General features: G+C 44.8%; 1 protein-coding gene across 4 annotated transcripts in view; it reads left to right on the plus strand.

The window, feature by feature from the left end:
- DUS2 (dihydrouridine synthase 2) overlaps positions 1–14,373 on the plus strand; it is a 44,537-nt gene that overhangs the window by 3,987 nt on the left and 26,177 nt on the right. For all 4 annotated transcript variants that reach the window (XM_047790816.1, XM_047790818.1, XM_047790817.1 and 1 more), the window contains one exon: positions 12,771–12,816. In XM_047790816.1, coding sequence (XP_047646772.1) covers positions 12,771–12,816 — 46 coding nt within the window. The remainder of the gene's footprint in view (positions 1–12,770; positions 12,817–14,373) is intronic.

The following is a 14,373-nucleotide window of genomic DNA, read 5'->3' on the forward strand; positions in this document are numbered from 1 at the left end:
GCAGCAGAACAAACACACATGACACCTAGGAGCTGGATGAACCCAGCTGAGCACCAGGAGCCTGGGCCGCACAGAAGCATTGTGGTCACCCGGGCCAGGTGGATGGATGAGCGTCGTGTCAGGTCTCTGCTCTGGCCCCTGTAGGACTTAATGTGCATGCAGTACATGAATGAGTGACCTCAAGGTCAGAAAGAGAGGAAAAGGGTCAGATTCAGGCGAAGGAAGCTAGATGGGATTGTTTTGGGAGCCACAAAATTTTCTGGTGGAAGTAGCTAGTGGGCCGGCTATTTACTGGCTGCTCTGGAGAGTTTTAGGACTTAGACCCAGATTCAGCAAGCATCTTCTAGGAAAAACAGAGTTACAAGGGTAGCTGATACCGGGTAGGGAGTAAGAGCAGTAGTTCTCAATTGGGCATGTATTGGAATTATCTGGCCAGCTTCCCTCACAGTCCCCAATCCTGATGTGTTCCTCTAGTGGATATGAGAGGTTAAAGTAGCTACCCAAGTGTTTCTGTCTTAAAGAGCCAGGGTGGTGGGGTGAGGATGTGGCTATAAAAGGGCAACACAAGGAATCCCTGTGGTGTTGGAAGTATTATCAACATCCTGGTTTCGACATTGTCCTACAGTTTTGCAAGATGTTACCATGGAGAGAAATTGGGCAATGGGCACATAGGAGCTCACATTCTTACAATTGTATGTGAATCTCCATTGTCTCAAAATAAAAAGTTTAATTAAAAAGAAAGCCACTGGCTGGTGTAGGCCAGTGGCTACAGCTCTAATTAGACCCCTAGCCTGGGAACCTCCGTATGCCACAGGAGTGGCCCTAGAAAAGGCAAAAAGACAAAAAGACAAAAAGACAAAGAAAAAAAAAAAAAGCCACTGGGGAGTTCCCGCTGTAGTACAATGGGATTGGTTGTGTCTTCGGAGTGCTGGGATGCAGGTTTGATCCCTGGCCTGGGGTTAAGAATCTGGCATTGCCCCAGCTACCACTTAAATCGCAACTATGACTTGGATTTGATCCTTGGTCTGGGAATTCTGTGTGCTATGGAGTGGCCAAAAAAGGGAAAAATAAGAAAGAAAGCCACTGGTATAGAGAGAAGAGAGGGCTTAAGAGGGGATTTGGGAAGAATATATCCTGATGGAATTCCCGTCATAGGTCAGTGGTTAATGAATCTGACTAGGAACCATGAAGTTGTGGGTTCGATCCCTGGCCTCGCTCAGTGGGTTAAGGATCCGGCATTGCCATGAGCTGTGGTGTAGGTCGCAGACGCAGCTCAGTTCCCACGTTGCTGTGGCTGTGGTGTAGGCCGGTGGTTACCACTCCGTTTGGACCCCTAGCCTGGGAACCGCCATGTGCTTCAGGAGCAGCCCTAGAAAAGGCAAAAAAAAAAAAAAAGAATATATCCTGATGTACTAGGGTTGTATGTGTGGTGTGTTTGCATGTGGTGGTGGGGCAGTAATTAATAATGGAATAGTAAAAGAGTGAGAGAAATAGTCAAATTAGGAGTATAGTGTCAGGGAAGGCAAAACTCAGATTTTTTTTAAACTGTGTCAGGTGATGCAGAGAAATCCACTTGTAAAAAGACTAGGAAGGTATTTGATTTGAAAATTAGAGGACAGCTAATAAAATAATAAAGTGGCACATAGATATGAACACTTGTGGGGTTAACAGATTGAGGACTGAGCAGCAAAATGAGGAAGCAGAGATAGGGCTGCTGGCTACCACCCAGGAATTGAAGAGATGAAGGGAGGAAGTTTACAGACAGATAGCTGGAGAAGGAAGCTGGGCGAAGGAAGTTGGGTTTTGGCAACTCGCTTGTTTGTAGCATATGAAAGGAGGCCTGGAGATTTGGGGGATTGGAGGAATTTGTAGCAACAGGTCTTGGAGGGGACAGGATTCTTGATGAGGTGGTGAGAACCTGACTTCCTCTGAGATAGGGCAAGGAGGAGAGAGGGAAGGCGATGAAAGGAAGGGAAGCTGAGGGGTTTTGCCCGAGAAGCTTGTTTTACACGATATGGAGAGCCAGCCTTCTGTTGGAAATGAGGGTGGCAGGAGTGGTCTAGGGACCTTTGGGAAGAAAGCGAAGGTGTTTTGGTTCTATTCCGTAGGAATTGGGTACTGGGAGGTGTGCCTGGCAGACAGGTGTTCATGATGGTACTGGTTTGCAGCTTTATGGGAAAGAGGGCTGAGAAGCCTGGTGGGGGTGCCCATGGCTGGGGATTGGCATGCCAGTATCTACAGCAGGGCAGGGACAGAGGCATCTAGTGTGCTGACAAGGTGAAATGGGAAGGAGAGAGTGTATGTTTTGAAGGTGGGCGTCCGAAAGGGTGTTCCAGGGAGTTCCTGTCTTGGCGCAGTGGAAACGAATCCAACTAGGAACCATGAAGCTGCAGGTTCGATCCCTAGCCTCACTCAGTGAGATAAAGGATCCAGCGGTGTTGTTGTGAGCTATGGTGTAGGTCACAGATGCAGCTTGGATCCCGTGTGGCTGTGCTGTGGTGTAGGCTGGCAGCCACAGCTCCGATTGGACCCCTAGCCTGGAAACCTCCATATGCCTTGGGTGCAGCCCTAAAAAGACAAAAGATGAAAGACAAAAAAAAAAAAAAAGAAAGAAAGAAAGAAAGGGTGTTCCATAGTTCAGGGTCACAGAGACCTAAGACCCTATTTTTTTTTTTTTTTTTTTTTTTGTGTGTGTGTGTGTGTGTTTTAGGGCCGTACCTGTGGTATAATGGAGGTTCCCAGGTTAGGGGTCAAATCAGAGCTACAGCTGCCAGCCTAGGCCACAGCCACAGCAATGCAGGATCTGAGCCACGTCTGCGACCTACATACACCACAGCTCACAGAAATGCTGGATCCTCAACCCACTGAGCGAGGCCAGGGATCTAACCTGCGTCTTCATGCATGCTAGTTAGATTTGTTAACCACTGAAGCCACGGCAGGAACTCCAAGACCTGATTTTTAAGTGGTTTGTCAAAGTGGAAGTGAGGAATCCCCCAAAATATGAGCTGGGTTGTTAGTGTAGAGTCACAAATCTTCCAGGCTGCCAGAAAGTTCTCTAGGTCAGGATGTATTGTGCCCCTCTCTTCCCTACCCATGCTTTGCATACTATCTCTATCAATTATTTGTTTACTCTGATGACCCTTCATGTTCTTCTCCCTAGTCTTGTGCCTTCATGAAAAATAGAGGTGGGTCCGTTGAGTGCTAACCTTTTATTTTCAGATTCATTTGTGTCTTCACCATGGCCATCCTGCTGCTTTCCTCTGTTGGACCAAGTGGTGGTAAGGGCTTTAGGTTTTTAAGTCACCAGACCACCTGGACTCAAACTTAGTCTGGGGCAAGATTCTGGGGGTTGCTAGAAGTGAGGAAAAGGCAGTAGTGTACATTGACATATTCATCTCCCTTGGCCTACACTTTTCCTATGTGAGCAGTATTTTTCTGGGACCACAGATGTGTTCGTAGCCCTGGGGGAATCAGTCTGTGATGTGGGTCCTGAAAGCTGGGTGGTGTGAAACAGCTGGCCTGCAGATTCTAGTTGTTCCATCAGCTGCTTTGTTTAGAATTCCTAGAGTTGTATTCAAGCATTTGGGAAATCCTGGGCTCAGGATTTATGTGATGACTTCTAAATGTGGCCTTCCATGGAGTTCCCATCATGGCTCAGCAGTAACGAACCCGACTAGTATCCATGAGGACACATGTTCAATCCCTGGCCTCATTCAGTGGGTTAAGGATCCGGCATTGCTGTGAGCTGTGGTGTAGGTTGCAGATGTGGCTCAGATCCTGCATTGCTGTGGCTGTGGTGTAGGCTGGCAGCTACAGCTCTCATTTGATCCCTAGCCTGGGAACTTCCATATGTCATGGGTATGACCCTAAAAATACAAAATAAATAAATAAAATAAAAAATAAAAAATTTGGAAAACAGGAATTCCCATTGTGGCTTAGCAGTAACAAATCTGACTGGTATCTATGAGGATGTGTGTTTGATCCCTGGCCTTGCTTAGTGGGTTGAGGATCCAGCATTGCTGTGAGCTGTGGTATAGGTTGCAGATATGGCTCAGATCCTGCATTGCTGTGGCTCTGGCATAGGCTGGCAGCTGCAGCTCTGATTCACCTCCTAGTCTGGGAACTTCCATATGCCACACATGTGGCCCTAAAAGAACAACAGCAACAAAAAAGGGACCTCCTAATTGTTTAAAGCTTGGTTTTCCTAATGATTGTGACACTAATCCTTTCTTCCAGAGCTCTGCTTGATTTTGGATGAACGCTTGCTCCTGGAGAGTCACCATGCTTATGAACAAGTTAAGGGACCTCTGCAAGAGGAGACCTAGGCCCTTTACCCAAATCTAGCTCCTGTGGAGTAGAGGCATGCAGACAGGAAGGCCAGCTGGCCCCTGCCTGAAGTGAAGTGGTCATTGGAAACTGGGCCTGGGAGGACTGGGAAAGGCACAGTGTGGTGCCTGGTGCCCCCTAGTGGATCCAGAGTTGCTCTGCAGGCCAGCTGTTTAGATAATTTTATAGTGTTTACATGAGTTGACCCATCTGTGGGATTGGTCAAACCACCCCACCCACCTCTCAGGACCTAGTGTAGGACCTCGGGCATGTCAGGCATAGGCACCTCCTTAAAAGCCCTGAAAAGCCCTCAGCATTTGGCGGTGAAGAAAGGAGGACCATCTCAGCAAAGGGGATGAGCTGTCTGATTCCCCACCAAGATCTGCCCTACTGATGGAGTTTTCTAGAGGTTATCAGATGTCATGTACTTATTCTTTTTTTTTTTTTGGCTGCACCCACGGCATGTGGAAGTTCCTGGGACAGGGATCAAACCTGTGCCACAGCTGTAACCAGAGCCACAGCAGTGACAATGCTGGATCCTTAACCCACTGAGCCACAGGGAACTCCAACCTATTCCTTTTTATAAGAACGGTGGGACTCCAGTGGTCCAGACTGTGAGAGGACACCTGCCTGTTAGACTTAAATTTTTTAATAAGCAGGATGAAGGGAGAAGGCATTGTTCTTAAGAGGCCTCGATTACCAAAATGGGTACTTAAAATTTTCTTTCTTTTCATAGTAAAAAACATATAACATAAAATTTACCATCTTAACTAGTTTTAAGTGTACAGTTCAGTAGTTGTGAAACACTTCTCCAGAACCTTTTCATCTTGCAAAACTGAAACTCTATACCTGTTAAACAACTCCCTTTCCTCCCCTACCCTGCTCTTGGTAACCACCATTCTACTTTCTGTTTCTGTGAATTTGAATACTTTAGATACCTCATGTAAGTAGAAATACGTAGTATTTGTCTTCTTATACCTGGCTTATTTCACTCAAAAATGTAATATTTGTCTTTTTGGGCCTGGCTTATTTCACTTAATGTCCTCAAGGTTCATCCATGTTGTACTATGTGACAGGATTTCCTTCCATTTTTAACTGAATAATATTCTATTGTATATATACTACTTTTTGCTTATCCATTCATTATTATTTTTTTTTAATTTTTTTATTTTTTTGTCTTCTTGCCATTTCTCGGGACGCTCCCGCGGCATATGGAGGTTCCCAGGCTAGGGGTCCAAATGGAGCTGTAGCCACTGGCCTACGCCAGAGCCACAGCAACGTGGGATCCGAGCCGAGTCTGTGACCTACACCACAGCTTACGGCAATGCCAGATCGTTAACCCACTGAGCAGGGGCAGGGATCGAACCTGCAACCTCATAGTTCCTAGTTGGATTTGTTAACCACTGTGCCACGATGGGAACTCCTTTTTTTTAATTTTTATTTTCCATTCATTATCAATGCACATTTGGGTTGCTTCTATCTCTTGGCTATTATAAATAGTGCTGCTATGAATGTACGTGTGCAAATACCTCTTTGAGATCCTGCTTTCAGTTCTTTGGGATATGTACACACACACACACACACACACACACACACACACACACACGTCCAGAAGTAGAATTTGCTGGATCATGGTAGTTATATTTTTCATTTTTTGAGGATCCTCCATACTGTTTTCCCTGTCTTTTGCACCATTTTACAATACCACTAGCAGTACACAGTTTCCCCACATCTTTGCTAGCACTTCTTCTTTCTCTTTCTCTCTTTCTTTCTTTCTTTTTTTTTGTCTTTTTAGGGCCACACCCAAGGCATATGGAAGTTCCCAGGCTAGGAGCCAGCCTACACCACAGCCACAATGCGGGATGTGAGCCATGTCTGTGACCTACACCATAGCTCACAGCAACACCAGATCCTTAACCCACTGAGTGAGGCCAGGGATAGAACCCGCGTCCTTATGGATATTAGTCAGGTTTGTTACCACTGAGCCATGATGGGAACTCCTTATTTAGGAGTTTTTGGATAGTAGCCATGCTAATGGGTGTGAGGTGATACTTACTGTGGTTTTGATTTGCCTTTCTCTGGTGATTAGTGATGTTGAACATGTTTTCATATACTTCTTGGCCATTGGTATACCATCACTGAAGAAATTCCTATTCAAGTCTTTTGCCCAGAATGGGTAATTTTTTTTTTTTTTTTTTTAGGGCCACACCTGTGACATTTGAAAGTTCCCAGGCTAGGGGTAGAATTGGAGCTGCAGCTGTTGGCCCACACCACAGTCAGCAACATGGGATCCAAGCTGTGTCTGTGAGCTACATTGCAGCTTGCGGCAATGCTGTATCTTTTTTTTTTTTTCGTCTTTTTGCTTTTTCTAGGGCTGCTCCCATGGCATATGAAGGTTCCCAGGGTAGGGGTCTAATCGGAGCTACAGTTGCTGGCCTATGCCAGAGCCACAGCAACTCGGGATCTGAGTTGCGTCTGCGACCTATACCACAGCTCACAGCAATGCCAGATCTTTAACCCACTGAGCAAGGCCAGGGATCAAACCCGCAACCTCATGGTTCCTAGCCAGATTCGTTAAAACCACTGAGCCATGACAGTAACTCCGAAATGCTGGATCTTTAACCCACTGATTGAGGCCAGGGATTGAACCCTCATCCTCATGGATACTAGTTGATTGATCCACAACAGCATACCTCCTCCCCCCTTTTTCAGAATGGGTAATTTTTAATTTTTTGTCTTTTATCTTTGTATTTTTATTTTATTTTTTTATAATGATTTTTATTTTTTCCATTATAGCTGGTTTACAGTGTTCTGTCAATTTTCTACTGTACAGCAAGGTGACCCAGTTACACATACATGTATACATTCTTTCTTCTCACATTATCATGCTCCATCATAAGTGACTAGACATAGTTCCCAGTGCTACACAGCAGGATCTCATTGCTTATCCATTCCAAAGGCAATAGTTTGCATCTATTAACCCCAAGCTCCCACTCCATCCCACTCCTTCCCCCTCCCCGTTGGCAACCATGAGTCTCTTCTCCATGTGCATGGTTTTCTTTTCTGTGGAAAGTTTCATTTGGCCGTATATTAGATTCCAGATATAAGTGATATCATATGGTATTTGTCTTTCTCTTTCTTTTTTTTTTTTTGTCTTTTGTTGTTGTTATTGTTGTTGTTGTTGTTGTCGCTATTTCTTGGGCCGCTCCTGCGGCATATGGAGGTTCCCAGGCTAGGGGTTGAATCGGAGCTGTAGCCACCGGCCTACGCCAGAGCCTCAGCAACGCGGGATCCGAGCCGCGTCTGCAACCTACACCACAGCTCACGGCAACGCCGGATTGTTAACCCACTGAGCAAGGGCAGGGACCGAACCCGCAACCTCATGGTTCCTAGTCGGATTCGTTAACCACTGTGCCACGACGGGAACTCCTGTCTTTCTCTTTCTGACTTGCTTCACTTAGTATGAGAGTCTCACTTCCATCCATGTTGCTGCAAATGGCATTATTTTGTTCTTTTTTATGGCTGAGTAGTATTCTATTGTGTATATGTACCACATCTTCATAATCCAATCATCTGTTGATGGACATTTGGGTTGTTTCCATGTCTTGGCTATTGTGAATAGTGCCACAATGAACATACAGGTGCATGTGTCTTTGTCAAGGAAAGTTTTGTCCAGATATATGCCCAAGAGTGGGTCTGCTGGGTTATATGGTAATTCTATGTATAGTTTTCTAAGGTACCTCCATACTGTTTTCCATAGTGGTTGTATCAGAATGGGTAATTTTTTAAAATTTAGGAAAAATTTTCAAATTTATGGAAAAAATTGCAGGAATGGGCAAAGAACATCCCTATACCTTGTACCCAGATAAGCTTCCTGTCAACATTTTGCTTGATTTGTTTTATAATTTGTGCTCTCTCTTTGTTTTTTCTTAAACTATTTTAGAGTAAGTTTCATGCACTGTAATTTCACTATTTTATTTTATTTTATTTTTTATTTTTTGTCTTTTTGCTATTTCTTGGGCCACTCCCAGGCCCAAGATTCCCAGGCTAGGGGTCTAATTGGAGCTGTAGCCACCGGCCTACACCAGAGTCACAGCAGCATGGGATCCGAGCCACGTCTGCAACCTACACCACAGCTCACGGCAACACCAGATCCTTAACCCACTGAGCAAGGGCAGGGACCGAACCTGCAACCTTATGGTTCCTAGTCAGATTCGTTAACCACTGCGCCACGATGGGAACTCCTGATTTCACTATTTTAGAGTAAGTTTCATGCACAGTGATTTCTGACTTCTCAAATTTCGTTGATGTTTTCTAATAACAAAGTTATTCTTCTAAATAACTATTATTATGGAGCCATCATCCTCAGTAAATTTAATATTTATACAGTATTTTTTTCTAATTTATCTTCCATATTCTGGTTTTGCCAATTGACACAAAATTGTTCCTCAAAGCATTTTTTAACATCTTTATTGAGATATGGTTCACATACCACATAAATCACCAATTTAAAGTGTATAATTCATTGGCTTTTGGTATATTTACAGAATTGTGTCTCCACCCATACAGTCAATTTTTGACTGTTTTCATCACACCGAGAAGAAACCTCATATCCATTAACAATCACGCTCTGATTTTTTTCCTTCCCCAGTCTCTGGAAACCGCTAATCTGCTTTATGTCTCTACAGCTTTTCTGGTTTTGGACATTTCATATAAATGGAATCATATGTTATGTGTGTCTGATCTCTTTCAATTAGCATAATGTTTACAAGGTTCATCCATTATCTTTGCTTGAATCAGTACTTCATTCGCTTTTTTTTTTTTTTTTTGGTCTTTTGTCTTTTTGAGGGCTACAGCTACGGCATATGGAGGTTCCCAGGCTAGGGGTCTAATCAGAGCTGTAGCTGCTAGCCTACACCACAGCTCATGGGAACGCCAGATCCTTCACCCACTGAGCGAGGCAGGGATCGAACCTGCAACCTCAAGGTTCCTAGTTGGATTTGTTTCCTCTGAGGCACGACAGAAACTCCTTTTTTTTCAGGGTCACACCTGCAGCATATGGAAGTTCCCAGGTTAGGGGTTGAATTGGAGCTATAGCTGCTGGCCTACACCACAGCCACAGCAATGCCAGATCCGAGCTGCATCTGCAACCTACACCACAGCTCACAGCAACTCTGGATCCTTAACCCACTCAGCAAGGCCAGGGATCAAACCTGTGTCTTCCTGGATACTAGTTGGGTTTGTTTCTGCTGAGCCATGATGGGAACTCCTAGTACTTCATTCCTTTTAATGGCTGAATAATAATCAATTGTATGTTTGTACCACAATTTGTTTATTGGCTCATCAATTGATAGGCATTTGGATTATTTCTACCTTTTGGTTTTATGAACCATGCTGCTGTGAATATGTGTTTACAAGTTTCTGGGTGGACATATTTCCTTTTCTTTTGAGTATAAACCTATGAGTGGGATTACTGAATTGTATGGTAACTGTTTAAATGTGCCTGGTCCATTTGAGGGATTGCCAGACTGTTTTCCAAAGCTGCTATACCATTTAACATTCTCATTAGTAGTATATGAGGTTTTCATTTTCTCCATGTCCTTGCCAACACTTCCTGTCTTTTTGATTATAGCCATTGTCATGGCTATGAAACGATATCTTATTGTGTGGATTTTTTTTTTCTTAGCCCACATCATGTAAAAAGTCACAGGCCAGGGATTAAACTTGAGCCACAGCAGTCAACCTGAGCCTCTGCAGTGACAATGCCGGTCCTTAACCCACTGAACCACCAGGGAACTCATTGTGGTTTTGATTTGTATTTCCTAATGAGTAATGATATTGAGTATCTTTTCCTGCTTTTTTTTTTTTTTTTCTTTTTAAGCTGTACCTGCAGCGTATGGAAGTTACCAGGCTAGGGATCAAATCAGAGCTGCAGTTGCCGACCTACGCCATAGCCATGGCAACACTGGATCTAAGCTGCAGCTATGACTTATGCTGCAGCTTGCAGCAACACCAGATCCTTAACGCACTGAGTGAGGCCAGGGATTGAACCCTCATCCTCATGGATACTAATCCACATGGGTTCTTAATCCACAGAGTCACATTGGGAATTCCACCTTCTTGGTTTCTGGCCTTCATTGTTTCCCATGAGAAATCAGTTGTTGGAGTTTGTGGTGCAGTGGATTAAGGATCTGGTGTTGTCACTGCAGGGCTTGGGTTGCGACTGTGGTACGATCCCTGGCCTGTGAACTTCCACATGCTGTGGGCACGGCCAAAGAGAAAAGAAAGGCAGTTGGGTAGGAAAATGTATGGATGAGAAACACTACCACATGAAAAAGCAATGTTTTCACCAATTAAGGAAATGCAGTGGGAGAAACTGTGAAGTCCTACTCTGTACCCAGAGAACTATCTAGAATAAATAAAATCAGTAAACAATAGTGTTGAGGGTATATGGGTGACCAGGCACACTTATGGTTTTATTGGTGAAAATTTAAATTGATTTCTCCATGTAACAAACAGGTGATCATCTGCTGTGTGTAAAGTATCGAAGCCGGCTTCCAAAGATGTTTAGTGAGCACATGTTAGATGCTAATTCCACAAAGAAATGAGACTGTCTCCAGGCCCCAAAGGCTCTTTTAGTGTAGTGAGGAGGCAGAGAAGAGCATAAGACATTTCAAGGGCCATTTTGCCTCAGCTTCTCCTCTTGGGGCTTAGGCTCCCTGGTCAGGGTCCTCAGAGCTCACCTTTGTGTGAACCCAGAACCTTCCTCTGGGTGTTCGTTGTCTAACGATAAAGGTGCGACAGGTGCATCTGTAACTAGCACACAAAGAAGAGGTGGTGAGGTTGTAAAGGTGAGCTTGGCAGGGGGTTTGAGGAACCCTGAGGAGAACAGGTTACTGTTAGTGGGGCCAGGGCCCCCCTAAAGGCTTGCCTCGCTTTCCCCTGTGCATTTCTTGCCGAAGCTCAGCCTGGCTGCAGATCTTTTTGTAAGCACGGCCGCTCAGTGTTGCCCACTTGTCCACTTGCCCTCTTGCCTACCCCTGCAACTAGGGTCTCTAGCCAAAAGGCTCTGTGTTGGGCTCTCAGGATGTCACACTGATTCTTGGGGCTTGGATGCCTACCAAGTATCCATACTGCTTGGTGGTGATTTGCGTGGTCAGGCCTGGTTGAGCATCAGATACTTCATGACCTGGAACAACATGGAGAGAATAGCCCCAGAAATACCTAGAATGTGTATTAACCTGGATGATGGATATGGAAGGGGAGCCCCATGGATACCATAGGTCCTGTTTGGCCACCTTAGCCCTAAGTGCTCCCTTGAGGGAGCAGAGGCCATCTTGCCCACCTGGCCGGGGTCGTGACTTGCTTAGACTCACAGGGAGTCAGCCTGAGGATGAGTTCCAAGGCTGAGAGTTTCTGACTTCTTTTGGACTCCCAGAACCCCTGGGCCTGAGCTGCTGGGCAGTGTGGCAGTGCCTAGCTCTTCAGATCTGTCTTCCACTTCTGCTGAAATGATCACTGAACAAAGCAAAGCAGTCTTGTCTCCCACCAAGAGGTAGAGGACTTCAAGCCTTCGGGGGACATGAGCTTTCCCTTCATTTTTTATAATCCTGGTTTTGAAGAACCCTATTTTCCCTTTCTTTCCTGAGTCTTTGAATATCTCCAGAGCAGAGGTGCTTACCCTTTCGTTTCCACAAAGCATGACCCATGTTAGATAGGGGTTTTACACTATTTTTTCTTGTGTCAATCTCAGATCTTCCTCTTTGTGCTTCTGTTCACTGGTCCCACTTTTGTCCTTGGATGTTTCCTGGGAGACCGTCACTGCTTGCCATTTGCACAGGGATGAGTGGGAAGGTCTTTGAGGGGATGGACGGGAGCTCACTTAGGAGGTGAGGGAAGTCTAGACGTCCACGTCCTAGGCTATTGCCTTCTCTCTGACTCCCTGAATGGTGGCTCATTCCTTATAGGCACCAATCTCTGCAAGGTCCCTGGGAGGAGCAGCTGACAGGAGGGAGCTCACTCAGGTCACTGCTTGCCATGCTTGGTGGGGGAGGACAGCAGTGTCGTCAAAGCTATGATTTTTATGTTTCTTTCTTTCTTTTTTTTTTCTCCCCTACCTCATTTTGTGGACTCACTTGCAGCATATGGAAGTTCCCAGGCTAGGGGTGGAATTGAAGCTGCAGCTGAGGCCTACACTGCAGCTTGTAGCAATGCCACCAGATCCTTAACCCATTGAGCGAGGCCAGGGATCGAACCCACATTCTCATGGAGACTATATTGGGTTCCTAACCCACTGAGCCACAATGGGAACTCCCCAAAGCCATGATTTGACGTGGTGGTAGGATGACCGAAGCAGCCTCCAGCAAGTGTGTGATGAAGATCTCTCCACTGTGCCCAGGACCTGCGTGTCTGAGACTGACAGGTGCCCTCTGATTCCTCTGCAGGAGCTGATAGATCTCAAGATGCTTCAGTGCAAGAGAGTTGTCAATGGTGAGTGCACCTCTGGTCCCAGGATTGTGTGTGTACCCGGTCATGCTCAAGCTGTGCTACCACTGCCCTTGCCCAGGTGACAGTGTCCTCCAGGGTGCTCCTTGCCCAGCTTTGTAATTTTGTGGATCATATGCTCTCTTGAAAATAATCACTATTCTCCAGAGACTGTGACAAATAGCCAGATGTGAAATAGGCTGAGAATGCCTTCTACCTGCAGGCTTTCTGGCATAGAAATCACCAGGTTTCATAGTACAGGAGGGATGCTTGGGGTCAAGATAGCCTCGGCACTGGTGCTGGCTCTGCTGCTTTCTAGCTATGACCTTGGACAAGTGACCTCTCTTGAGGCAGACATAACCTCTCTGCCTCAGTTTCTTTAGCTATAAAATGAAAATTATAATCCCTACTTTACTTAAATTGTAGGGTTGGAGAGAGGATCAAATAAGATAAGGGAGATGTAAGTACTTGCAAATGGAAGTGGTTGTGCTGAATTGTGGTTTTGCTTCTACTTTATTGATGAGACTGATTGTGCTTTGATTAGAATTGTGGTATTGAGATATTTGAAATGTATACACATTTTTGAAATCTTTTTTTTTTTTTTGCTTTTTAGGGCTGCACCTGCAGCATATGGAAGTTCCTAGACTAGGGGTTGAATTGGAGCTGCAGCTGCTGGCCTGCACCACAGCCACAGCAATGCCAGATCCCTGACTCACTAACAAGGCCAGGGCTTGAACCCGAATCCTCATGGATACTAGTCGGATTCATTTCCACTTTGCCACAAAGGGAACTCTCCACATCCCACATTGTGAAATCTTATGTAAATTCACTAGAACTTTTGTCAATTTTGTCTTTGTTTTGGATTTATATACTTGCACACACAAATGCACATATATATATATATATATATATACACACACATATTTTTGTCTTTTTAGGGCTGCACCCATGTCATATGGATGTTCCCAGGCTAGGGGTCCAATTGGAGCTGTAGTCACTGGCCTACTCCACAGCCATAGCAACACCAGATCTAAGCCACGTCTGCGACCTACACCACAGCTCACAGCAACACTGGGGATGGAACCTGAGACCTCATGGCTACTAGTCAGATTTGTTTTTGCTGAGCCACGATGGGAACTCCTAGATTTATATTTTATTTGTGTTATGAAGAATTCAGTGTTATAGATGTATATAACCTGAAAAATGAAAATCCCCCATAATCCCGTACATACTTGGAGGATAATCACAAAGAGAAATAAAATGTACTTTTTACACATTTCGTAAAGTGTATGTATAAAAATATGACGTATTTACATATACTCTTCCCCCTACACAACACTTGGGATCATGATACTTGTTTTGCCACTTACTTTTCTATTGGGATGTTTTCCCATATCAGTACCTGCAGATGACTGTGTGAGAGTTGATTTCAGCAGTACTTTAACAGGACTTTCAGTATTTTCATGTTAAACATAAAGCTGTAGTATGAACTAAGTTTTTGTGGTTCTTCTCTCAGACTTGTCGCTGTCAGTCATGAGCAGTCTCTGCTGTTGGCGATCATTT

Source organism: Phacochoerus africanus, chromosome 8, assembly GCF_016906955.1.
Source record: "Phacochoerus africanus isolate WHEZ1 chromosome 8, ROS_Pafr_v1, whole genome shotgun sequence".
NCBI classification, from domain to species: domain Eukaryota; kingdom Metazoa; phylum Chordata; class Mammalia; order Artiodactyla; family Suidae; genus Phacochoerus; species Phacochoerus africanus.